The sequence below is a fragment of the Panthera tigris genome, chromosome C1 (genome assembly GCF_018350195.1).
Source record: "Panthera tigris isolate Pti1 chromosome C1, P.tigris_Pti1_mat1.1, whole genome shotgun sequence".
Classification (NCBI taxonomy): domain Eukaryota; kingdom Metazoa; phylum Chordata; class Mammalia; order Carnivora; family Felidae; genus Panthera; species Panthera tigris.
Window position 1 is genome coordinate 25,546,373 of NC_056667.1, and position 24,568 is coordinate 25,570,940.

Genomic DNA, 24,568 nt, shown 5'->3' on the forward strand with positions numbered 1-24,568 from the left:
ATGCTTTGCCAGATTTCAGGAGCAGGATAGAGAGAGCATAAAGGAGAGAAAACAGTTGAAAAGACAATGGCTAAAAATTTTCCCAAATCAATGAAAGATAACAATCCATAGATTCAAGAGCTTAATGAAGTCAAGCAGGATAAATACCAAGATATCCACAACTAGACACTTGATTATGAAACTGCAGAACAATAAAGACAAGGAACAGACCATAAAAGCAGTGAGAAGAATATCATACAAAGGGATGACAATAACCTTACAGCCACAATGGGAGCTAGAAGATATTGGAATATTTCCATGTGCAGAGAGAATATGATTATCAACCAAGAATCAAATACTTAGTGAATACCAATGTTCTTTCAAGAACAAGGGGAGAGCAGACATTTTAAGACAAACAAGAACTATGAAATTTTGTCATCAACAGGAAAATAAATTCTAAAGCATGGACTTTGGACAGAAAGAAATTCCAAAGAGAAGGACTAGATACACAAGAAGGAATAGTGAACAAAGTGGTAAATGTGCAAGTAAATCTAAATGGACATTAGTTTTATTAAACAAGAATAATCATGACTTGTGAGGAAAAGAAAGGCAACATGAAAATACACACCATAGAGTATGAATTGGGAGGGAGTAATTAAAATCCTCTAAGACCTCTCACTTTACAAGAGGAACATAAAATTACTATTTACATTAGCTTTTATTAAGTGTGCAAATTAATATGTCTTGGGTAACTCTAAAAAATAGAAGTGATAGTATAATTTAAACGGTCTAACTTTTCTAGTTGAAAGATGAATTGTTAGAGTGGATTTTTAAAAATCCAGCTATACATAAGACACACATAAAGCATAAGGAAGTAAAAAAGTTGAAAACAAGAGAACAGGAAAGATTTGTTAAACGACCCTCCCCCTGACCAAAAACAACAACAACAACAACAACAACAACAACAACAACAACAAAAGCTTGATGGATAGCGTGGGGGGAAAGTTTTCAAGTAAAAAACATTACTATAGGTAAAGAGAGTCATTATATAACTATTTTTGAAAAAGTTCAATTCATCAGCAAGATATATAATTCTCAACTTGCATGTCCAATAACACAGTCTCAAAATATATAAAGCAAAAACTGACAGAACTTCAAGGAAAAATAGGTAAACTACTATCATAGTGGGAGATTTTAATATGCCTTCTTCTGCAGTTGACTGATCAAGAAGACAAAACCAATGAAGATATAAAAGATATAAGCACAATTAACAGGGTTATGTAACAAAGATATTAGAACACAAAAACTACAAAATACAGTTTATTTTTTAAGCACGCAAAGAATATATGTGAAAAATGACATTTCTGATCCAAAAGCATGTCTCAACAGACTTCAAATGATTCAATTACAATGTTCTCTGACCATGAGCTTTAGAATCACTAACAAAAGGACAGTTAGAAAAATCCTTTACTTGAAAATTAAGAAATATTTCTAAAAAATTCATGGTGAAAAGATAAAAGAATAATAGAGTTGGAAAATATTCTTAACTAAAGTACAATAGAAATACAACATATAAAACCCTGTGGGAATGTAGCCAAAATAGTTCTCAGGGGGAAATTTATAGTCTTAGGTGCTTAAATAAGTTTGAAAAATAATGAATTAAGCATCAAAATTAACATGCTAAATACAGGAATAACAGAATAAACCCAAATATAACAGGAGGAAAGAAATTGGTGAAGTAAAAAAATAAATATATCAAAAGAAATATTAACGGAACCAAAACTGGTTATTTGCAAAGAATAAAAAATGTGAAACCTCTGGCAATATTTATTTAAAAAGATACAAAATTAGAAATAAAAGAGGGAATAAAATATATATAGTAAGAGATAGTATGCACAACTTTATGACCAATAAATTTGAAAACTTACTAAAAGGGACTGAAGAAAAAAAATCCTAATAGTCCTTTGGTCATTAAAAGTGTTAAATCTATAGTTTGAAATCTTCCAACAAAGGAACACCAAACCCAGATAGTTCTGCTGAAAAGCTCCACAAAACTTCCAGGGCAGAAGTTATTCCAATCTTTGCTAATAACTCCATAGGACAGAAAGAGAGGATACACTTGCCAAATCATTTTATAAGGCTAACAGTATCTTGATGAAAAAATCTGGCAAGGTTAATATGAAAAACAAAGGCCAATCTCACTAACAAAACAGAAGCAAATTACCAAACAAAATATTAGCAAATCAGGCATTTATAACAATAATACTAAAAGACCAACTTGAGTTTATCCCAGGAATGCAAGGTTGGTTTAATATTAGACAAATCAACCAATGTCATTCACCACCCTAAGAAAATTAAGGAACAAATCATGATTATATCAATAGATATAGAAAGGTGCTTGATAAAACTCTACACTCATTCACAATAAAAGTGCTTAGAAAGCTAGGGTAAGAAAGAAACTAAAAATTAAAAAAAACTTCAGCAAACATCATACTTAATGATAAAATAAAAACATCTATTTAACATCAAACAATGACAAGTGTGCCCATCAATCACAATGACTGATATTATACTGCAGGGTTGATATTATACATTAGGGCAAGAAAAAGAAAAAGAGAAGGTATAAATATTAGAAAGGAAGAAATGAAACCATCATTCTTTGTCTTTTGTAGATATCCCAAATAATTCACAGATAAATTATTATAAAAGTTGCTATGTTAAAAAAAATCAAAGAATAAAAATTAATAGTATTTCTAAACACTGGAAACAACTAGGGATAAAATGAAGTTTTAAAAGATACGATTTACAATAGTAACAATAAATAAAGCTACCTAGAGGTAAACAGATTAAATAGATTTGTGTAAAAACATTACACAAGTTTATTGACAGCCATTAAAGAAGCCCTACGGAAACAGATGTACCATACTCAGGGACTGGAAGACTCAGTATCATAAAGATATCAGTTCTTCTCGAGTTCATCTGTAGTTTTGTCATAATTAAAATAAAGATTCAAACAGGTTATTTTGTGGATTTTGGCCAGATACTTGTAAAATTTATGAGGACAAAGGGCATTGCACAGGAAAAAACTAAATGTGAAATAAACATATGAAGAGATGTATACAGCGGTTCAGAAGTACACACACCAACATAGATAAATCTTAGAGACACAATTTTGAGCAAAGTTGATTAAGAATACATACAACATGATTATGTTTATACAAAGTCCAAATGCTTGCTCACTAAACAATGTTTTTTAAGGATACACACTGACATGCAAACTATAAAGAAAAGCAGAGGAATAACAAGTACACAGTCAAGGTACCTGAGGGATAGGGAATGGAATGAGATTGGTGAGGGACATGAATCACTAAGGTAACTCTGGTTTTTGTTAAGTTGGGAGATGACTATGCGTTGTTGGTTGTATTGATGCTCTTTATATTTTACTCATATTTTACAATTATGCATTTTACTCCTTGATATTTAATGAAAACAGTTTTTAGGAACTGCCCGCAGAGAATCTACCACAAGCAAGTTCTAGGCTTGAAACCCCTTGTAGACCAACTGTCCCCAGCCCGGCCCTGCCCATGGGACACTTCCCATCCTCCCCCGGCAGCCTTACCTTGGCAGGGTTGAGTGCTGTGATGATCCACACACAGTGTGCATTGTTGTCATACTGAATAGGGAAATTGGGGGAGGTGATGATGCCTGAGGGGCCTCGAAGGTGGGCATCACACATGCGGGCTGCAGAGAGGAGATGAAAGGCAAGCATCTTAGTTTAGACTAGATCTAGTTCCCATCCCCACCTCCTACTTGGAGCCAGAAGAGCCTGAAGTCTATACAGCCCCTCCCCAAATATAACCTGCTTCCTATTTCCTTCCCCAGTTTTCAGCAGGCTCAAAGGAAAGTCACAGTTCCAGGAACATGGGGGTAGGGGCAGGCCCCACGTGTCCTCACCTGCTGCTCTGGAGACAATGATGAGCTTCCATGGTCAGGCTAGGCAAGCCTCCCTAGCCTGACCCTACTGTGATTGCACAGCTTGTCTCCCCCAAGAGGGTATGGACTAGTACTCCACATGCTGACTTAAAGCCAGGTAGGCCCCAGGCACCTATGGGCCTGCTAAGCGGCTCACCCCTTGCACTGCTGACCTGTCTGTGTGTCCCCATTTGCTCTCAGCCTCTTTGAAGTAGAATCTCAGGATGTCCCTGTCAAGGCCACCCCATGAGGTCTCAGAATGTCTGCACCCAAGGACTCTGCCAAGGCCCCCAGCTCAGCCTGGTGCTGGGCACCCAGAGTGATTTCAGTGCTAATCAAGTACTTCCCAATTCCTTCCCCACGCTCAGCACATGTCTGAAACAGGCTTTTGACTGGAAGCATAAAGATTCAAGGTGAATTAGAAGAAGTGCTCTACTCAAGTAGATATAAAGTGTTATCAATCACAGCTTAATCTAATTAAGCTCTTTAAAATAGCTTCTAAACTAATTAGATTAAGTAGTGATTGATAACAGTTAAGGTACTACATTGTACCTAGGTGTTTGCCTCCTTTAAAAACGTGTTCTTTGGTTCTGGCCACATCATTCTTCAATGTTAGCGCTCAGCTATTTTAATAAAGAGTTCTATGAGTCTGTTCTGTTGCTGCCCACATGGCAATTTATCCTAATTGTAGGCAAAGTGCCTAACAGTAAAGAAATAGTGGGCAAATTCAACAAGCTTAAGTATATAAAATGAAAGTGGTGTCAAACCTGGTTTCCTCTGATGGGGCAAAATATCCTAGGGCTCCTCTCTGCATGTGGATAACGGCCATGATAAACCTTTCCCAGGAAAGCCTTCCTTCCAGGGCCTGGGACGCAGGTTCCACAGCCCCTGGACATATTTAATCTGCTCATTTCATGCACTCATTCCTGCACTCACTCATTCCAACATTTATTGAGTGCCTATTATGGGCCAGGCAGAGTGTGGGGAGAGAAAAATATCTAGGACACAACTCCTCCTCTCGGAAGGGCCACTGGCAAGTGGAGGAAATAGGTATGAAAACAGCTACGATCAAGTGGAGCGAATGCTGCCAGAGGGTGATCTGTAAGTGGCCATGGTTCAGAATTGCTCCTTCTCTATGAGTTCAGTGCCTTCAGCAAGGATGTTCCTTCTGGTGGCTCACCCTGGTCTTGCACCTGAAGCATCTTTTCTCTCATGAGCTCCAATGGCGGTTGAGTCAAGTTTGAACAAAGCCCTAGGGGAACCCTTTACTCCATTCCCTTCATGTACATCTGACTGTGCCTGTAATTCTGTGCTGGGAAACTCTTGGATTCGCAGACTGTACTCGAGACAACTGGGCCTGAAGGCAGCCCACCATGAGGAGGAGAGCACAGGCTGTGGAGTTTACCAGCTTAGCCTTCTGGATTTTAAATCCATTTGCTGGTTGGTTAAGCCTGGTGAGGTTGGAAAGCCTCTCTGATCCTACTTCATCTGTAAAATGGGGCTAGTGATACCACCTCATCAAGGCATGGTGAGGATGAAATTAGATGAGATACTGGATGTGAAGACTCATTCAGATCCTGGGACATCAACAATATTCAACAAAAGGGACTGTCGGACTCCTGATGCCATGTTCATTCCTTTCTCAAGGCCAAAGATCTTTTTCCTACTTTCCTTGGTTTCTTTACATAGGATTCATTACTATCCAAATTAGAAGAAGACCATCAAAACCAAAACCATGATCCCACCCACCCTTGCAAAGAGGACTTGGGGATTTAGAACCCTAGCCCTGCAGGAAATCCCTACAGATCCACTAGCAAGCACCATTTATACCTCTTCTGGAAAGTCAGTTTTTGTTGCCTCAAAAGCCCTCAGCTTCAGACTCAATTTATCCTGTACTTGTTTCTGAAAATTAGATGTGTTTGCATTCTGTTGAAACATGCTGAAGATCATTAGAGAGAACAGGTCAAAAGGCATTTACCACTTTAAGGGGCTTGAAGGGCTTAAATATTACAATGTGCAGACAGTTAACACGGGGCACCTTAAGACAGGTTCAGAATAGAGCACTTTTCCCCTCTGCTGTCTGGATAGGGTCGGGGGTCTGTGGACAGACAGACATCCCCCTGAGCAGCCAGACCCTGGGATCCCACCGACAAATGGACAGCTCATCGATGCCACCCACACAGGCTGGCAAAATGGTAGGTGTTCGGACAAGGTCTGAATAAATGAATAAACACATGTTTGTGTTTCTCTATCTGCCTTTTCCCATCAAATGCTCTTCTGGATAACTTCTATGAGAGACTTCTCCAGGACGTTTCATGCCTAAGCTATACAGATAGCAACCCAGGGGAGCTTAGGGAGATACCACCGGGATCCAGAGCCAATTCTGGCACTGAAACAACTAGGCACCAGAAAGGGAGCTACTCCAGATGCTAGTGCCTCTGATCTTCGGGCTTCTCCCCAAATCTTATTCCCACCCTATTCCATGCTGCCTTGCCCCACCTCTCCTGCTACTGACCTTCCTTTCTGCCCTTTCCCCAGGCCTCTCAAACCAGGTTCCCAGCACCAATTCCAAGGCAAACAAACCCTGACTGGTAGCTGCAACATCATTCGAAACCTCCCATCTACCTCCTGCCTTGACTGCAGCCTGTCTCCTTCTCTCCAGGCTGGTGTTTCCCCTGCAGCCCTCTGCAGTGGAGAGCTTTCTCCCACCCCCCAGTATTTCCTTTCGCAAATGTTTGCTGGACCCCCTAAGAAACTGTCCTCTGATCTTCACTGAGATTTCACCCCACAGACACCAACATTTTCTCTTTAGCCATAAGTTCCCCATCCTCTCTTCTGTCCTTATCTAACTTTGATTCCACGGTCCACCATTATGATCATTTTCTTACAGACCCACCAAAGTCTCTTGGCTCCTTTTTCCTTTTATCAGCCTGGATGACAGCAATCATGGATGAACCCCTCAACCTACATTCTCCAGGCCCTGTCCCCATACAACAGATTTTTGCTAAAGGAAAGGCACATGAATAGGAAGATTGATACCACTATTAATTCATGATTACCCACCCCCAAAAATCCTAGATATTGCCCGGTGACTCTGCCATTAACTCTACACTCTTCTCAAAGACTTAAGCCTTCTACATGCCCCCATACCTCTCACCCTTCCCCTGGCCTCCCCACACTATCAGTTGATGACCTTGCTTTAGTCTCTGTGGATGAAACAGAGGACATCTGGTGGGCATAGCCTCTCTCTCAGCCCCCAAATCTGCACTCCTGTCTGCTTTTGTGCTCATCTACTTCTTCCCTTCAGATTTCAACAGAGAGATGGCTCCTTCGCCTTTCAGAGGCCAGCCCCTCCTCATGAGATCTGGTGTCCCTGCCCAAGGTCAACCATGTCCATGAGCGTAGCCAGGGCCTGCTGTTCTGGGACTTAGGAGAGTCCACCTGTGAGATCTTGAACTCCATCATTCCATTCTTTCCCCTGTCGCCTCTATATGCAGCAGAGTTACTAGGTTTCAATGCTCCTGTTGTCCTAACATAGGCCCCTCCAGCCCTCTGGCTCCCTCATTTCTCCCTGCCTACTGATCCCTACCTGGCCCTTCCTTCACTACCCAGTCTGGACCTCAATACTCTTACACCCTCAATAGTCTTATATCTGCCATTGATGAATTCTACCATGTAGATTCATGGTTTCCATGGTAATTGAAGCTTCAGTGCAAGTTAGCCCTCTCCCTTATCTGTGTTCTTCTTTGACAATTTCTCACAGAGGCAACTTCAAACATTTGCCACTCAGTTGAGCCACTTAACCCTATGCGTTGGTTTCTGGTCTTTGCTACATTTGACCTCTCTGGAGAATCTGACCCTACAGCTCCTTCTCTCTTTGTGAAACTCACATTTGTTGGCTTCTGTGTTGCCTCTTTGCTCTTCTCTTACCTCTCTGACTGATCTTTCTCAGCCTCCTTCTTGTTCATTAACTCCTCAAAATTAGTTGTCTAAATCTGGGTAAAGAATGTACATTTGCACATTTCCTGAAAATTGTCTGTGAGTTTACAATTAAATAATAATAAAAGTTACTAAAAAGTGGGGGAAGAGGGTGTTCTTCTATGTGGTTCCATCCAGTATACTGACTCCAAAGGATGTACAGGTGCCATTTTCAAGTAGGATAGAGACTTTGGAGTCAGGATTTGAATCACAGCTCAACCCATTAGCTTTATGACCTTGGGCAAGAAGGTTGACCATTCTAAGCTTGAGCTAAACATAAAATATGGATATTTCCACTTTCTTCACAAATAAATTATGAAAAATGCATACTGCAATATTTTATACAAGTATAAATGGTGTAATAAATGGGAGCTTTATCATTAATATATATATACACACATATGTACGAATATATATAGATATACATATCTATATATATACATATATATATAGATATACATATCTATATGTATATCTATCTATCTATCTATCTATATCTATATATGTATATCTATATCTATCTATCTATCTATCTATCTATCTATCTATATATATATATATTCTGGCACAGTCACCTGGGGGTAATAACTACAAAGGAGAGGAGAGGAAGGTAGGGGTAGGAGTGGTAGAGGAGAGAGAGGGGAGGGGACAGGAGAAGAGGGGATAAAAACAGAATTCTGAACAACATTAGTGTTTAAGGAGTGGGCCTGAGAAGCTGGTCCAGTGAAGGCCACCAAGAAGGAAGACAGCCACCTGTTAATTTTCATGGCATTTAATTCCGCTGATTTGTGCCATATTTCCCACGTTTCACTCCCATCTTCCACTCCCATCTTCTGAGAATGAGGGAGATGATTCAGAGCATTTTGGTCATTTTCCCTGTGCCATATGGTATGTTAACAGCAAGGCTGCAACTTGTACTTAGGTCTCTGAGTCTTGAGTCAGGTGTTCTATCCACCAAAAAGGCTTCTTTTTTTCTAAACAGATACACAAGTAAGTGTAAATATATATGTATGTATATACATATATATTTGTACAGCAAATAGTTGATTTTTCCACACAGGAAAAAAAATAATGTATGGTTTTCTGTCAAGTATCTACTCTATGGCTCACTAACTGTATCTCATCTGGGGCTGGTACTCAGTTCCTATTCTCTGTCAACACCAATTTGTGGTCACAAGAAACCAGGCCTCCAGGTCTCCTGGTTGTCAATTTGGTCCTCTTCGCTCTATTAGTGGCTTACAAACAGTGTTCCCTAGAGCCTCAGGGTCCCTCTGAGGTAGCCTAGAGGCTGCTCAGAGGGAAGGGGAAGCCCCAAATCCCCTTCCCCTACTTCAATGGAAGAAGCTCCATTTGTATCTGTTTTATTTATTAGGCTTCTGCAAAAGCTTATTTTTAAATATTGGGCTCTGTATGTAAAATAAGTCCCACAAGCTCTATATTTTATGACCCCGCCTCTATCTGGGGCTGAAGAGAATGAGTAGGTTTCACGTTGACCTCAGTGTACTTCGGATGATCAAACTTGTCTAGGAGTCAAATTAGAAACTTCTTCTTCTTCTTTTTTTTTTTTTTTTGAACTTATTTCTTTGGTGGGACTGAAAGAAAAGAAAAACCTGTGAATACCTAATTTCAAATTTCAAAATGAGGGCACAGTCCTATATTGCTCATTCATTTCAATCACCGGTTCATTCAGGTCATCCTTCAACATTTGTTGAGAACCTATTATTTGCCAGGCCCCATGTTTTAGTAGAATTAATTGTGTGGAAAATGAATATTTAAAATCAAATCATATTTTAAATGCATTAGAGGAAAAATAATACCACTGTTATTAGTGGTGAATCCTCTTTAGAATATGATCTTTTTGATAACCTGCTTATTAGTGGAGCTATCCTGGAATTCAAAGAGTTTTGTCCCTTTTTATTCTTAAAGTGGGGTTCACTTAAACTTCAACAAAATATTACAATTATGATAGTAATTCTAACTAATTAAAAACAAGAAAATTTTTTAAAGGAAAAACTTTCAAAACGGCCAAAATAAGAGGAACCCTTGAATCTGATATCTGTCTCAGCCCTTGGCCTTCAGGGAAGCCGGAGGGGAGGCCATCCAAGTCCAAACCCAGGAGGGTTTGCCTATCTCTTCCTGCTTTCCAATGACCCTGGAGAGAGAAAACAGGAGGGGGTAGTGGCATTCTAACCTGGGCTGAGAATCCCCTCTCCACCACAGTGGGTGCTGGTCACCTTCCATAAAATGGCTTGTTTAAATTTCGCCATCACTAGGGAGAGGAGGTTTTGTTTTCTTAATTCACAAGTGAGGGCCCTGTGGCTAAATGTGATGCAGGAACCTGTCCAGGGCCAGCAACCTAATAGGCAGCAGAGTTGTGATCTACATCAAAGTCTGTGTGCCTCCTGAGCTGTGTGATTGCAGGAAGATTGGCCAAGACCGTGAGGGAAGAGACTTCTAAAAATCTGTGAACCGTAGAGGCTGAGGGTGTGCTCCCAGGCTGGGGGAAGCTGTGTGCAGACAGAACTCAGCCGCTGAAACTAAACTGAAACTAAACACTAGTGTGCACAAGCCTCGCAGGCACACCAGGATCATCTCCCAGGGAGTGCTTTCAAAGCCACCACCTCGTCTAGTCCTCACGGTAATGCCATGGAGTCATGGTCTATAGTCCTTGCCTTTTAGCAGAGAGAGAGCGGGGCGGGGGTGGGGGTGGGGGCGGGGTGGCGGGGGATTCAGAGAGGAGAAGAAACTAGTTCAAGGACACCCAGCTAAAAAGTGGTGATGGCTGGATTTGAATGCAGTTCTGACTGGCTTTGTTTTCCATGATTTTCCTCCGTTTCCCAGGGGCAGAGTAGGAAATGAGAACGGATGTGTAAAGCTTAGCCAAAAGCTCAGTTAACAGTGTGGTGGAGAATTTAGAGTCCAGTGTGTCAAAATCACTGGAGATGACCTGAGTGGGCCACACAACATGTCTGGAGAAAAAGATAAGTGGATCACTTGACTGTGAACTTCCTTCTGAAACACCAGCCCTTCCCTACCCCGGGCAAAGTCATGTAAACTACCACTGTTAATAAGAGAATAGTCTTTCACCAATGAAAAAGTCTTGGGAGAGATCAGATTCCACTACTGCCATTGTTATTCTGGCTCCTCAAAAGGAGTTTTGAAAGAACAGATTGGCCAAGGTTCCCTTGGTCCTCAGACTTGATAACTCTATGCCTCTCTACACAGCTGGTTTCTTGGCTCCCTGGAAATGGAGTGTTTGCTATCTGATTATTCATTAATTCAATCATCCATTCAGCATATGTTATGGAACACCTACTATGTGCCAAGCCCTGTTCAAGGCAAGTGAACAAAACAAAAGTCCTTGCCCTATAGAGCTGGTGTTCCAGAGTGAGGATGTTCATTTTCTTGTCAAGCTCTTCTCGATTCATTCGATGTTTCCATATCCACAACTCCATCTGACCACATTAACACAAGATGGGCAGGGTAGGTACCATCATCTACAGTTACAGGTAAGAAAATAAGCTCAGGGAAAATAGATGATTTGCCAAATTGCCCATGGCTAGCTGGTGGCAAAGCTGAGAGTTATACCTAACGATTCTTCTTTGGTTTGCTTTTAAAAATATCTTAGCTAAGTGGAATCTTTGAAATAATATAGCCAAGATCAGTGGGAACAAAAAGTACATTATTAATTGTGGCTCATGGCTGCCTCAAACTTGAGTGAGAATTAATACATTTAAGGCTTATTTCAAAGGGGTTTTCATGACCCTCTTCCAAGATCACTCATCAACACGTGAAAAAAAGGAAGTGGGTCTCAGCTCCAACCCAAGCCCTTTCTCCTGGATCCCTTTCTGTGCATAAATTTCATCCTGGTGTGTAAGCCTGGAGAGAGGCAAAGCATCTCCTTCTCAAACTAGGAAGGATCCAAAATATAACTTTATGGTGGGCGGTGCACCTCCTTTTCCAAAGGGGCACTCAAAAGTGCAACTGTTGGGGCACCTGGGTGGCTCAGTCGGTTAAGCAGATGACTTTGGCTCAGGTCATGATCTCACCGTGTGTGAGTTTGAGCCCCACATCAGGTGAGCATAAGCCTTACTTCGGGTGAGCTCAAGCCCCATTCTTGGCCCTGTGTTCTCTCTCCCTGTCTCCCCCACTCTCTCTCTCTCTCCGCCCCTCACTCGTGCTCTCTCTCTCTTAAAACAAATAAATAAATAATAATAAAAAAGGAGCAACTGTTGGCTTTGTTCACCAACTCCAGAGAGGTTGCTTACTCTTGCACCAAGAAGCCATCTCCAGTCATGTGCACAAACAAAAGAGAGATGCACACAGAGAGTAAAAATTAAAAGCCAGCTAATGTTGTCCTGGGGGATGAGGCCAGGGGCTTCTCTACCACACAGGCAGCTGCTGTCCTGTCCCAGTGAAGGAAAACGTTCAGGATACTATTTTAAGATTTGGGGGATGGGGGCTAGGCCAGGCCAGCCTCAGTCCATGTGATAGCTGAGGATGTGGGTGGCAGGGCGTTTGAGAACCAGACGACCATGTGTGGGGTTAGAAGATTCCCACGGAGAAGTGTTCTGATATCATGGTCCACATTGCTCCTGCCTCGCTAAGAGCATTCTTCTAGAGTTGATAGGTCTGTTTATTGCTGAGTATGTAGAAAGAAACAAAGGCATTGAGAAGGAGGGTTTGGGGTGTGTATGTGTTATAATGAAGAGATTCGGGGTGGCATCATACAAGGTGACCTCCCTTCCCATCTAGGTATAGCTGTGATGTCTTTGTGCAACGAGTTAGCAACCTGCTACAATGGGTCTTCCCCATTAGACTGTAAGGTCCATGCAGGGCAGGGGCCATGTCTCTCGTCCCCACCTCTGTGTCTCCCGATCCTAGTACAGGCCATGATATGAGAAGATGCTAACTAAATGTAGTAAGTTAATTAGCCAATGAACCCAGAGCCCAAGGCCTGGGGAGCACTGAGTGTGAGGCGGGCCCGTCTGGATGAGAGCCTGGACCTCAGGGACCAGGAGCTGGGCTCCATCCTGCACACGCAGCCCAGCTCCTGGCCGGCCTCCCTTTCCCAGGGTGCCCTCACCTCGGCAGACTGGCCTGTGGTCGCTCCAGGCCGCAAACATGTCGCTCACTTTCATACAGGTGATCCGCTTGGACCCTTGCAGGTCATAGCCCTCGCTGCAGGTGAACTGGACGCTGGATCCTAACCTGGGAGACAAGGCGTGTCTGTGAGCTCAGCCCTGGGCCTGCCGGGCCCACCCAAGTGCTTCCCGTTTCCACAGAGAAGTACCACACCGAACGTTATTTCTCCTCTGGCCTTTAATCTCTACTCCACTGCTTCATCACTTGAAGTCTCCATTGAAAGGAACATCTGCTCCTTATCGTCTTTTTTTTTTGGACCATTTAATGGTTTTAGGATTGAGTTAAAAGGTGACTTTTGAGCAAAACAGTCATGCTCTAAGATAAGTACCAATTAGGACAGCTAAGAGTGGGCGGATGATACCCATACACTTTAATGAAAATGGAGGATTATGGGAAGATGCCTTGATTATTAGAAATTCTGCAAGATGCACCATCTTGGGCCCCTGGATCTCCAGATTATGGGAGACATAAGCTGCCTGCTGTCACGTCATTACTGATGAGGGCAGTTCTTGTACCCCAGGGATAGGTGTGCTGGCTAACGCTGGCAGGCTGTGGCCCTTCCCTTCTCCTTAAGGCTACAGGCAGTCTTCCCAGGACTGGCCCAGGAAAGAATGCCAGAGGCCATGGTTCTTCCTCAGAAGGTGTCTGTTCCTGAATCCACACTGTCCTCTGCTTTGTATCTCCAAGAAGATCAGCCCCTGTCTCCCCCACCCCCAAACCAGGCCACCCACCCTTCTTGCAGTCAGAAAGTTCCAGAACAGGTCTTACCTGAAATCCGAGCCTAGTCTTTTGCCCCTTTCAGGTATGCCAGGGTCTGGACACATATTATGCCCTTGGGACACACCAACCTGAGTTACTACAAGGCAAAAAACAGCACAAACAGAGATGGGTAATCACAGGAAGGCACAGCTGGGGCAGTGGCTCAGGGGGGGGGGTGGACACAGAGACAGAATGAGGCCCTGCTCCGTGCGGCTGTGTGGGGCTGTGGGGTCTCCTGGGCTCAGGTTTTACGAGCATGTAAGGTGGGGAGGTGCTTTTGACAAATTCCTTTGCGAGCCAAGTCCAAGTGAAATTCATCAAGAGCATTTGGGATCAGAGGCAGGCACCCCAGACCGGCAACCACCCCATTCCCTCATCCCACCCCAGCGACCAGAGGTGGACGGCCCTCAGCCCCCAGTGACCTCCTCACCCTGTGCTTCGGATCCAGGGGTGGTGACTCTAGATGGGATGATCACCCCCAACCTCAGCCCCCAATGGAGAAATGACTCAAAGAAAGTTAAATAAAAGGTGGATGTGTGATCAGGAACGGTAAAGAATGTACGAGAAAGCTGCAGTCTGAGGTTCAAAGCAGGGACTTTAGCTCAAAAGTGGATATTTCTGCCAAGAAAAGTCTTCCCATCAGACGCCTTCTCAAGCTGAGTAAGCAATAACCAGAGCACCCCCTGTCCAATGCCACCGGCCAAGGGCACCAGCGGAGATGGCCCTGGCGGTGGTTCTGGCAGATGGTATGATGCTCTCACACTTGCCAGCACCCGAGTTCTGTTTACACAACCATGTGCAAAGTCATCTCTGCCAAAGGAGAAGCCTGGTCAGGGGCGGCGGATACACACAGTTTTCTCCTGTCTCCAGTGGACAGGGTAGAAACCCTCCAGCCTCTGCTGGCTTACTGTTCTCGAGATGCTCATACTTATGAGGCTGGAACTCTCTCACACCCCTGGATTCCTGGCTTTCGGGATGACCAGGAGCTAGGGCCAGGCACACAGCTTGGCCAGAGGACTTCCGTTCAAGGCCTCGCCACTCCCATGATCCCAACAGCACCCTCAAGACAGAGATGACGGGGGGTCTGCAGCGACATTCTCTGAGTTGGCTCGTGTGCCTCCTACCCACTCAATGCCCCACAATATGAGCAACGGCTCCAGTCCTCACCCACTCACCCACTCACTCATTCCCGCACATGAGTGCACAGCAAGCATTAATTGAGCACCTAGTGTGTACAAGACCCTAATTTAGATACCACAGGAGATGCAACGGTCAGATGTCAGAGATGACCACTGTCCTCAAGGAGCTCCCAGCCAAGTGAAGACGTGAAATAGAAACAAACTGCAGAACCACGATGGGGAAGTGATGAAAGTGGCAGCCACAGGGAGATTGAAAGGGAAGACCCATCTTCTGTTGCTGAAAAGAATGGAAGGCTGCCTAGTAGAGGTGCCATTTAACATGGATCCTCTGAGACAGCAGGATTTGAACACATGGTGACAGAGGAATGGCAGTTCAGACAAACAGAGGAGCATGAAGGGTGAAGCGAGGACATGGAAACAAACGTGAGGGTTGCCCAGTGTGGCCAGAATAGGAGAGAGGGCACTGAGTGACGTGGAAGGGTGGGGGGTGACGCTTCAGAGGTCAGACTTTTCAGGGGTTAGAGTCTGATCCTAAAAGTGATGGGGAGCCACTGAAGAGTCCTGAGGGGGAAGGGCACAGTAGGATGCTCAGGGGGATGCCGGTTCCTGTGGGACAAGCGGGGGAGTGTTGTGCCTGGCGGTGGGGACTGATGTGAAGGGATGGGAGTGGACGTGGTGAAGAAAGAATAACCAGGGGTCATGGAAGACTAACTCGTGGGGGGAGGGAGCAAGGGATTTCTTCACCTGGGGACCTGTGAAGCCCCTCTTAGACTCACTGAGTCCGGAGCTCATTTCTACAGTTAGAAGGCTGGTGTAGACCCCGTTCAAACCTCCAGGTACTGCAGGGTGTGGCTGGCCAAGGGGACCTGGGGATCTGGACAGACTGTACACAAGCCAGACTCCCGGTGTCTTCCTGGCCGTGTGGCTTTGAGCTCAAGGCCTCTCGGGCAGCCTCCCCTTCTCCAACATTCCATAGGGCCAGGGTAAAGCCAGCCACTCCCAGCGGTCACTAGCCCTACACCATCCCCTTCCTTGCTAAGCCTCTCCTTCCAAAACTTTCCTGTCCAGGACCCTCCAGGCTGGGATAATAAGATGGAAGTGCGGTCTCCAAACCCAGAGCAAGCTCCTGCTACCCGGAGCCTCAGTGTTCTGCAAACAATGGGAAGGAAGGAGACAACGGGTCCTCTGGGATCCCCAGGGAGGCAGAAAGGCTCTGTTTTAAGAAGATGAGGATGTCAGTCCTGAGCTGCGCGTGTGCTTTATCTAAGCCAGCCTCACTGAGATCCACCCGGTACTGAGGACTTGTCAGCTAAGCATTTGCCTTCCTCAGGCTTGGCCCACTCACCCCTGCCCACGGACCACACCCATCCCAAAGTCCCCGGCGCCCACCACATGGGAACCGTGCCCAGCCGGTAGCACATTAACACGGTACAGCAGTTTCCTGCCCTATCACTCGGTACTCAAACCACCCAGGGAGCAGACAGAGCAAAGGCTTTGGGATGGGGATGCAGCTGGACCAGAGAGGAGAGGCCACGGCAGTACCCACGTACCCAACCACAGCCCTGCACATGCGCAGCCAACACTGCCCCCCCACTCCTTAAACCGCCCCCTGGAAGTAAGGCTCAGGCACTATCCTGGAAGGTACCAGCCCAGGGGTAAGTGCTCACACCCCCTGCCCCCGAGGCCCTGTCTTCCTGGGAGGACTGAGAGCAAGGACTTCCAGGCTCCCCAGGAAACAGGCAAAGGTAAGTCTCAATGAACACTTTACTGTCTGAGTTATGGCATCAAGAGGGCTTTCCCCTCTCTTTCCTTAATCCCAGCCTCCCCCGCCTATTCAAAACCAGCTGCTTATTGATTCACTGTTGGCTACAGAGGGATGGAAGAGAAGGGAAAGTGGACCTCACCCCCCAAACCCACAACACACTCAGAAAAGCCATGCCTCCCACCCAAAGGGAAGGAGACATGGACACATGGGCAGTCAGGGCTGTGGCCGGGGGTCGGTGGTGCCCACGGACCACCTCGTGAAGGCAGCAAGTGGGGTCCAGGATAGGTAAGTGGGGCTCACTCTTTGCCTGAAGTTCAGGACATCTGTCCACAGGGAATGTGGGCAGAACACAAAGGGCGGGACACCTGCAGACATTTGGTGGTGCCTCCTTGGCAGCTGAGCTGTGTGCCCATCCCTCCCCGAGGAAATCTTAGAACGGAGACCAGTGTCTTGTAGTAGAGAGAAGTGTATTTTTTTTTCCCAGAGTCTCTGCATTATTTCCTTAGAATAAGATTTCTTCATCTTTCTGAGAGAGCTTCCGGCACCTCTGAGTAGCTACTGAAAAGCATGCCCCGCCCCCTGCCCCCCGCAAATGCACTCACAATATCACATGTAGTTTTTAGCTAGTTCACAGACCTCTTTGAGTCCTAGGTCAAGACGGCCCATGTGAGATCCGACAGTACCCTTGGGAAGAAGGGAGGGTAAGGTTTTGCATCCCATTTCACAGATTTGGAACCTGAGACACCAGTGCCTGGGGTACCATGTCACCTGAAAACACACTGGGATAAAAACTTGCTCTCCAAACTCTGGGCCATTTCCCTGAAGTTTGCTTCTGGCTCCCGGGCAAAGTCTGAAATGAACTCATGCTGACCTCAGTTCGTGTGCTGTCCTGTGGCTATAGAAACAATGAGCCTGTGAGGGCCAGGGCCGTGGCTGGAGCCTACTCTGCAGACTCCTGGCCTAACCCTTGGCTCTCTGCACCCCTTCCCCTGCTCCTCTAGCCCACCACAGAAGCTGGTGGCAGAGGGCTCCTGGCTGCCCTCTGCCATCAAGGCCAGAATGCTTGGAGCTGATGGTCCCCAGAGACAGAGAGTGGAGACTTGAAAGACCAGAGAAAATGCCACAGCCAGGCCCAGTTCGGTCGCGGCTTCTCCCCCCCCCCCCCCCCCCCCCCCCCACCGCCCCTGCTCCCTGCCCACATCTGCACACAGCTCTGGAGCCACCACCGGCTGCTCTCCATCCCTCTCAGGAAGTACTTCCAGCACCTCAAGGCAAGGGAGCATGTAGAGGTGAGGTGAAAGGAGGTTAAGACTAAGGGGAGAAACAGAAGGAGCGGACAGCAGAGAGGATGCAGAAGAAGGAGGGAGGGGAAATGGAGGGAGAGAGACGCAGAAAGGCAAAGGAAGGGCAGAGGAGGTAGAGCAGAAGAAGGCCAGTCTTCTGGGGGGTCCCAGACCAGGGAAAACTCTCTACACTCACCTTCGAACAAAACTGGATTCTTTGGAAAATCTCCAGTGCTTTCACGTCCAGCCTTCTGGGGTGGCCCAGAACCTTCCTGAACCCCTTCTTATGCTCTAGTCTAAGAGCCCATTAGCACAGGCTCTAATCCGTTGTTTCCAGGGTGACATTCCAGCCCATTCCCCAGCCACTGGGATTTTATCTTTCAAACACCAATAGCAGAAACATGTTCCCATACACAAAATCTTCCCATGGCCAAGCACAGAGACCCCAGCACTGCCCCACAGGCTTGAGCACAGGAGCCTACCCTCTAGCCGGCTCTTTGCCCTGCCAGATCCAGGGACCCTGGTGCAGGGTCTTGCCCTGGGAGCTGGACTTGGGCCCCTGCAGCCTCCAAGATCCCAGCTGGGGGTGACTGACTCCCAGGCAAGGAACAGAAAGAGGACTGTCTTAGCAGGTGGAAGTGATCAAAAGGAAAAATAAAGAGAGAAATGTAGCAGTAATGACTCCCTGGACTGCAGTTACAATGGGAAGTGAGGGAGAAAGAGGAGGAAGGAGGGAAGTGGGGAGAGGAGGGGGAGGAGAAGGCAAAGGACAGACCCTGGGGCTGCTCACTGGCCCATAGGTCAGCATATCCATGTGCAGAACCCAGGACGGAAGGAGGCAGGATTAAAGGGAAATCATTCCAGCATCATCTGGCTTCCCCGCGGTCACAGCGCCAGCGGGTCTGACCCCAAGTGAGAGGCTCGGCAGGCAGACACTTACACACAGATGTCTTCTGGCTGTTATCTTTGCTGGGCATCAGCTTCACACCTCGAGACTTCAACTCAATTTGCTTCTTGACTAGAGAGGAGGTAAGAGGAAAAACAGTTTAAGTTGTTATCTGTGACTGGGGATGGGGTCCTTCTAGAATGATCCCCTCTCTCTTGGCTTGGGCGGGTCAGAGCCAGAAGTGCCTCTGGGTGAGGATATACCAAATTGTCACCCTCCCTGTATCCACACCCTTTGCAATGTGACTTTATAGTTCTTTCCATTAAAAAGATGGAGTCTATTTCCTCATACGTTGACTTTGGGTTTGGCCATTGGGATTTTGGAGGTCCTGACATGCCTGAAGGCTTGAAAATTGCCTGCCAGATCAGGCTTGCCCTCTCACATCCCTGCCATCACTGGGAGAAGACAGGGCTAGTCCCAGGAGGATGAGGAACATGGGGAGCAGAGCCAATCAGCTTTGCCGAGCCCAGCCTATACTAGCTGACCTACTGTGGCCAGGGGAAGCTGAGTCCTGGAGGTCACTGGCAGATGGTGCCTGGCTCATCCAGGTGGTGGCCCCATGACTGAATTGGGTTTTGATCTCATCTCTAAATCCAGTCCACAGCTCATCGGGAGTCTGCTACATAGCACAGAAAAAGCACCAGAGCCCAAAGTGCACAGTTCCCAGGCCATTCCTCTGAACCTATCCACTTCCTTTGTGTCTGACTGCCCCCATTCCCCAAGGCATTCTGCTGGCCTCTAAGGGCTTCATCCTATCTTCAGTTATACTGCTGGGTGCATGTGCCCCAGACCCCCATGCCACCTCCCAGCTGGCCCCTGCCAGGTGACCCAGCCCCTCTCAGATGGGTATCGAGCAATGGTAGTGGCAACTGCGACCAGGCACTTCCTATGTGTTGGACCCTGGGCTAAATGCCTTTCAAGTTCTCTACTTGTATGAGCATCCTTGACTTGTCTATTTCCCCCACACCCACACACGATCTATCAGGATCCTTCAAACCCTTCCAAGTACATCCCAAGTGCAATTTCCACATCGACCACCCTGCTCCAGGTCTCTGGTACATCTCCCCTGGTTGCCGTGACCTCCCATCTTCCCCGCCCCACATAGTCTATTCTCAACACAAGAGCCAGAGGGATCCTTTTAATACATAAGTCAGACCATATTACATCTCGCTCAAAACTCTACAGCTGCAACTTGCCTCTCGTATAAAAAAAGCCAGAGTCTTTTGAGTGGCCTTCACAGACCAATCTGCCCTCCCAGCACCTCTCTGACCTTATCTTCAACCTCAATCACTCTTCTCCAGCCACACAGGCCTCCCTGGTGTTCCAAAAATATGTCAGGCATGTTCCTGCTTCAGCCTGCTAGTTCCCTAAAATGCTCTTCTCTGAGGGTGTCTTCACGACTCTTTTCCTCTTTTTCCTGGAAGTCTTTGTGCAAACACCAGTTCCTCAGAGACCTTCTCTGACCACTGTTCACAATTACATCGCACCCCAGCTCCCCTGCACCATTCGCTACTTTATCTCCCTAACTTTCTAACACACTGGCTCGTTTACTTCATGATTTTTTGTCACCCCGCATTGCTGCGTAAGTTCCACGAAGGCAAGGATTTTTGTCTTTTGTTCACTGGTGTATCCTCAATGCCTGGAATAGAGCCTGGTACATGGTGGGCCCTCGATAATCATTTTGTGTGCTCCTTATATGTTCAACAGCCTTGACCTGTGGTTACTATGCCTACTTGATGGATAATAAAATTGTGACTCAGGGTGGCTCAAGTGATTTGCTATAGGTCACACAGCCAGGAGGCAGCTGTGTTCTTGGCTGAACCTTAGCATCTTCTCTCGTGACCTGGCCCCAGAGCAATCCCCTAAGGGGTCCCGTTAGCCTCCAGAATCTCTCCCCTGCCCCAGCTCAGGCCCAGAAAACTCAGGTACTCACTCTGCATACAAGGTAACATGCCAGTCCTGAAACTAAAGCCCACAATGATCAGACATGCAGGAGCCCATCTCTCCGTCCCCGACAGCCCCCAGCTCTGCCTGCATCACGAAGTTCCCCAAGGGTTTGTCCCCTGGCAAGCTGCTAAGCTGAACGCCTGATCAAATTCAGTTACTACCACAGAGTCACTGCTTCCCAACGTGCATTCAAACCCTTTTTACAAACGTGCATTACTCTCCATGTGTATCCAGCAGGAAAATTTCCAATGAACACTAACGTGGACCCATTATCAAACAGAGGGTATTAGTAGGGAAACATGCATTATTCAAGCCTAGCTAATACATTGCAGCAGGGGGGAAATTCCTCTGATTCAGTCATCCCTAAGAGAACAGGACTGGTCCCAGTACTGTAGGGATAGTTCAAGCTCTTCTCCCGGATGTCCCAGCACTGGGGCTGGGGTGGGGAGAGGGGCCTCCATGACTCAGTGCTTCCTACTCAAGGTGAGGTCTGTGCAGATGGCTCCAGGCACCTGGCCAACAAGGAGGTGAGAGTCTTTCCAATAGCCTCGTTTCACGTCCTAGTGTTCTCTGGAGGAAGGGAGCTGAGGAGGGACCAGTGCACCAGGAATGCCATTCCCAGCACCAAATGCTACTTGAGTTTTCCTTGCAGCTGCTGAAGGGGGAGCATGAGGTGTATGTGGACATGAAGGGGTGGCTAAGAGGGAGCCCTTCTTCCTCTCTTCTCATGGGTGCACTCAGGAAGAGGCTCCAGAAGGAATCCTTCCAATTTCTGTGCCTACCCTTTCTACTTAGTCCTCTCCAAGATGGGCTGGGTAACCAGACTGGTCAGTGCTTTATACGCCTGGAACAACAGTTAGCAGTGGATAATGTCACCATCCTCCCAAGCAGGAAGGAGCTCCTGTCCTCCCTTGTTTCCTTTCTTCTACCTACCACAGGATGGAACTTATTACAGTGGCAAGAAAAAGTGAACAAAAAGGAAACTGGAAAGCTTCAGGGAGCTTCTTAATTTACACATAAACTTTGTGAGCACTTACTCCTCTGAGCTGGTCTCAAAGCTGTGTCGCCCATGCTGTCTGTGTGCACCACACACAAGCCTGGGGAAGGCAGGGGCCGTTCTCTCTGGACAGGATTCCTCACACCAACAATGGAGTCTCTAGAAAATGTATGTCCAGGTCCAGCTGGCCCAGGCTCAGGTTCTGGGGAGGGGAGCCCATACAGTGGGCCCACACCATCCTAGGAGCTGACAAGTGGGTCAGGAAAGTGTCCTTGGTTGGGGCTCAGCCCTGGGCAAGATCCACATCACTGGAGATGTTAGCATCAAGAAATCACCTCCGTATGTTGGGGTCTCAGTTTTTGAGCAAACCCAAGGAAGTGGCCACACCCTGAATGATACATAGCTAATTTGTCTTTTAAACAGTTTGACCAAGTAGATGGTGAGTGATCAGGGAAAAAGGAACACCATGGGAAGCCGGCCACAAAATGGCTCAACAAAGAACTAGCTGGGTAGACCAGGTACGAAGCATTAGAGAACAAGGGCAGTTCTCCTTCTAGATCTCCACAGTACACTACTGACAGACGTAATAAACGAAGGATAAAGTAGCAAGGACCTACAGAATTTCTGGCATGTATTCATTCACATTGTTCGTTCATTCATTCATTCATTCATTCATTCATGGAGCACCCACTAGTCTAGTGCCAATGATATTACACTGGAGCTCCAGTCTCTAAAATGGATTCTGTAACCATTCTGCATCTGTTGACGCACTGCAGATAAAATGGAACCCCGGGGCTGGCTACACTTGAACGCATACCCCCGATGAACACATGCTTGCACATATATCCGTGCACTCGTACACATTCGCGTCTACAAGGGCATGCCCTCAACGACACATTTGTGTACTCATGTACACATGGCTACAAACACATACAAAATAGAATTCACACTTGTACATGCTTTTTCACTGTATGTGAACAAAGTCAGGGCTCCCAGAGAAGAGTGCTGGCTTTAACTGGTTGATGGAAATCTTACTAGGTACATTCATCTCCTCCGAATGATAATGACTACAGGAGACTGCCAGGCTGCTCCATTCATCCTTTATATTCTGGTTAATTACAAGACATTTCCCCGCTGTTGTAAAGGTTAGCGGGACACATGGTACACATTTAGCTAGAAGAATCTGGCAATACAAATGCCTCTCTAGTCTGCAGCATGAGTTATTGGGCTGAGCTAGCAGGAGACAAGGACCTGTTAGTGGAGGAGGGGAGGTGCTCAGCCTGTCTCCAAGGCTCTGGGAATCACGAAGCAAATGGAACCTGCAGCTTCTTCTCGCCCCTGTGAAGCCAGACTTGCCTTCACAAGGGGGGAGCCCCTGCACTAACCCCGATCACTCCCCTTTGCCCACCACTTGGCTGTCCTGATGGCCGGACATCCTTTCATCTTCCCACACCTGTTCCTTCACCACACCTAGTTCAACCAACCTTAGAAAAAATTTCCAATGCATATCTTTCTTTCAGGATTCTAAACTCACTCTTTTTTGCTTGGATTTTATTCACTCTCTGTAAACCATTCCCCAAAATGTTGTAGGGCATGAGCTCCTCAAAACAGGAATCTGATTTTTCCCTTAGAAAACTTGGTGGGTATGCATCTTGCACTCTGCCCCTCCCTCATCATTGAGGGCCTGCCTCCTGCTTGGCCACCAGCCCTGCACAAATGCTTGCATTACTCACAGTTCTCTGCTAGATGAAGTCAGTATCTAGCACACTGGCTCCTCATCTCACTCAGATCTATGCCAAAGATGTAAGATTTGCTGCAGATGCCCAAGATCTAATGCTTCAAGGTACAGACTATGGAAAACAACAGTGGGAAGAGCAGTGATATGGAACAGAGCTGGGGAAGCCTCGATGTCACAAAAGTTGAGGTGTCTGTTGCCAGGTCAGTTGACCTGAAGGATAAATATAAAACCACTGCGCCAGCTTTGACCAGGATGTTGCCAACACACAAAGAGTGAGGCTTGGGAGCACCATTGCTGCTACTGTACTGGCACGTTCCATGGTCATGGAAGGCTTCAAGAAGATTAGCAAAGCTGTTAATCCGGTGGAAATCAGAAAAGGTGTGATGTCGCATGTTGATGCTATTGCGGCTGAACTTAGGGAGAGGCGAAAGCTGTGATAATTTCTGAAGATACTGCTCAGTTTGCTACAGTTTCTGCAGATGGAGGCAGACAAATTGGCAGCATCATTTCTAATGTGATCACGAAAGTTCAAAGAGCATTCCCACAATATAGGGCAGGAAAACCCTGAATGATTAATCAGGAATCGGAGGCACAGAATTCTACTAAGATTCCATAATCTCCTTACTTGAATAATACATCCAAAGTTCAGAAGTGGAAATTCCAGGATGCTTAGGATTTCCACCGTCCGGCCCATGGTACCCACTCTTGATACTTCCACTGCCCAGTGGAAGTCTTTGGTTATGACTGCTGACAATGCTCTCAGTACACTCTTTTAGAACAGGATAAAGCTGACTTTCAGGTTAAAGGAGCCCAAGCTCCAAGTTCTAGCGTCACAGAAGGAACCCACAAAGCTGCTGCTATTGATGGTGTGGTGTTTGGAAAAGAGAGCCAGACTCTGAATTTTTAAGCTATTTTGCTTC

At 46.3% G+C, this 24,568-nt stretch overlaps 1 protein-coding gene across 1 annotated transcript in view; it reads right to left on the bottom strand.

Annotated features, from left to right (window-relative positions):
• The window catches only part of CSMD2 (CUB and Sushi multiple domains 2), a 538,353-nt gene that overhangs the window by 282,787 nt on the left and 230,998 nt on the right, over nucleotides 1–24,568 (bottom strand). The window contains 4 exon segments of the mRNA XM_042993830.1: nucleotides 3,599–3,720; nucleotides 13,016–13,140; nucleotides 13,843–13,930; nucleotides 18,961–19,038. Of these exon segments, the coding sequence (XP_042849764.1) occupies nucleotides 3,599–3,720; nucleotides 13,016–13,140; nucleotides 13,843–13,930; nucleotides 18,961–19,038 (413 nt within the window).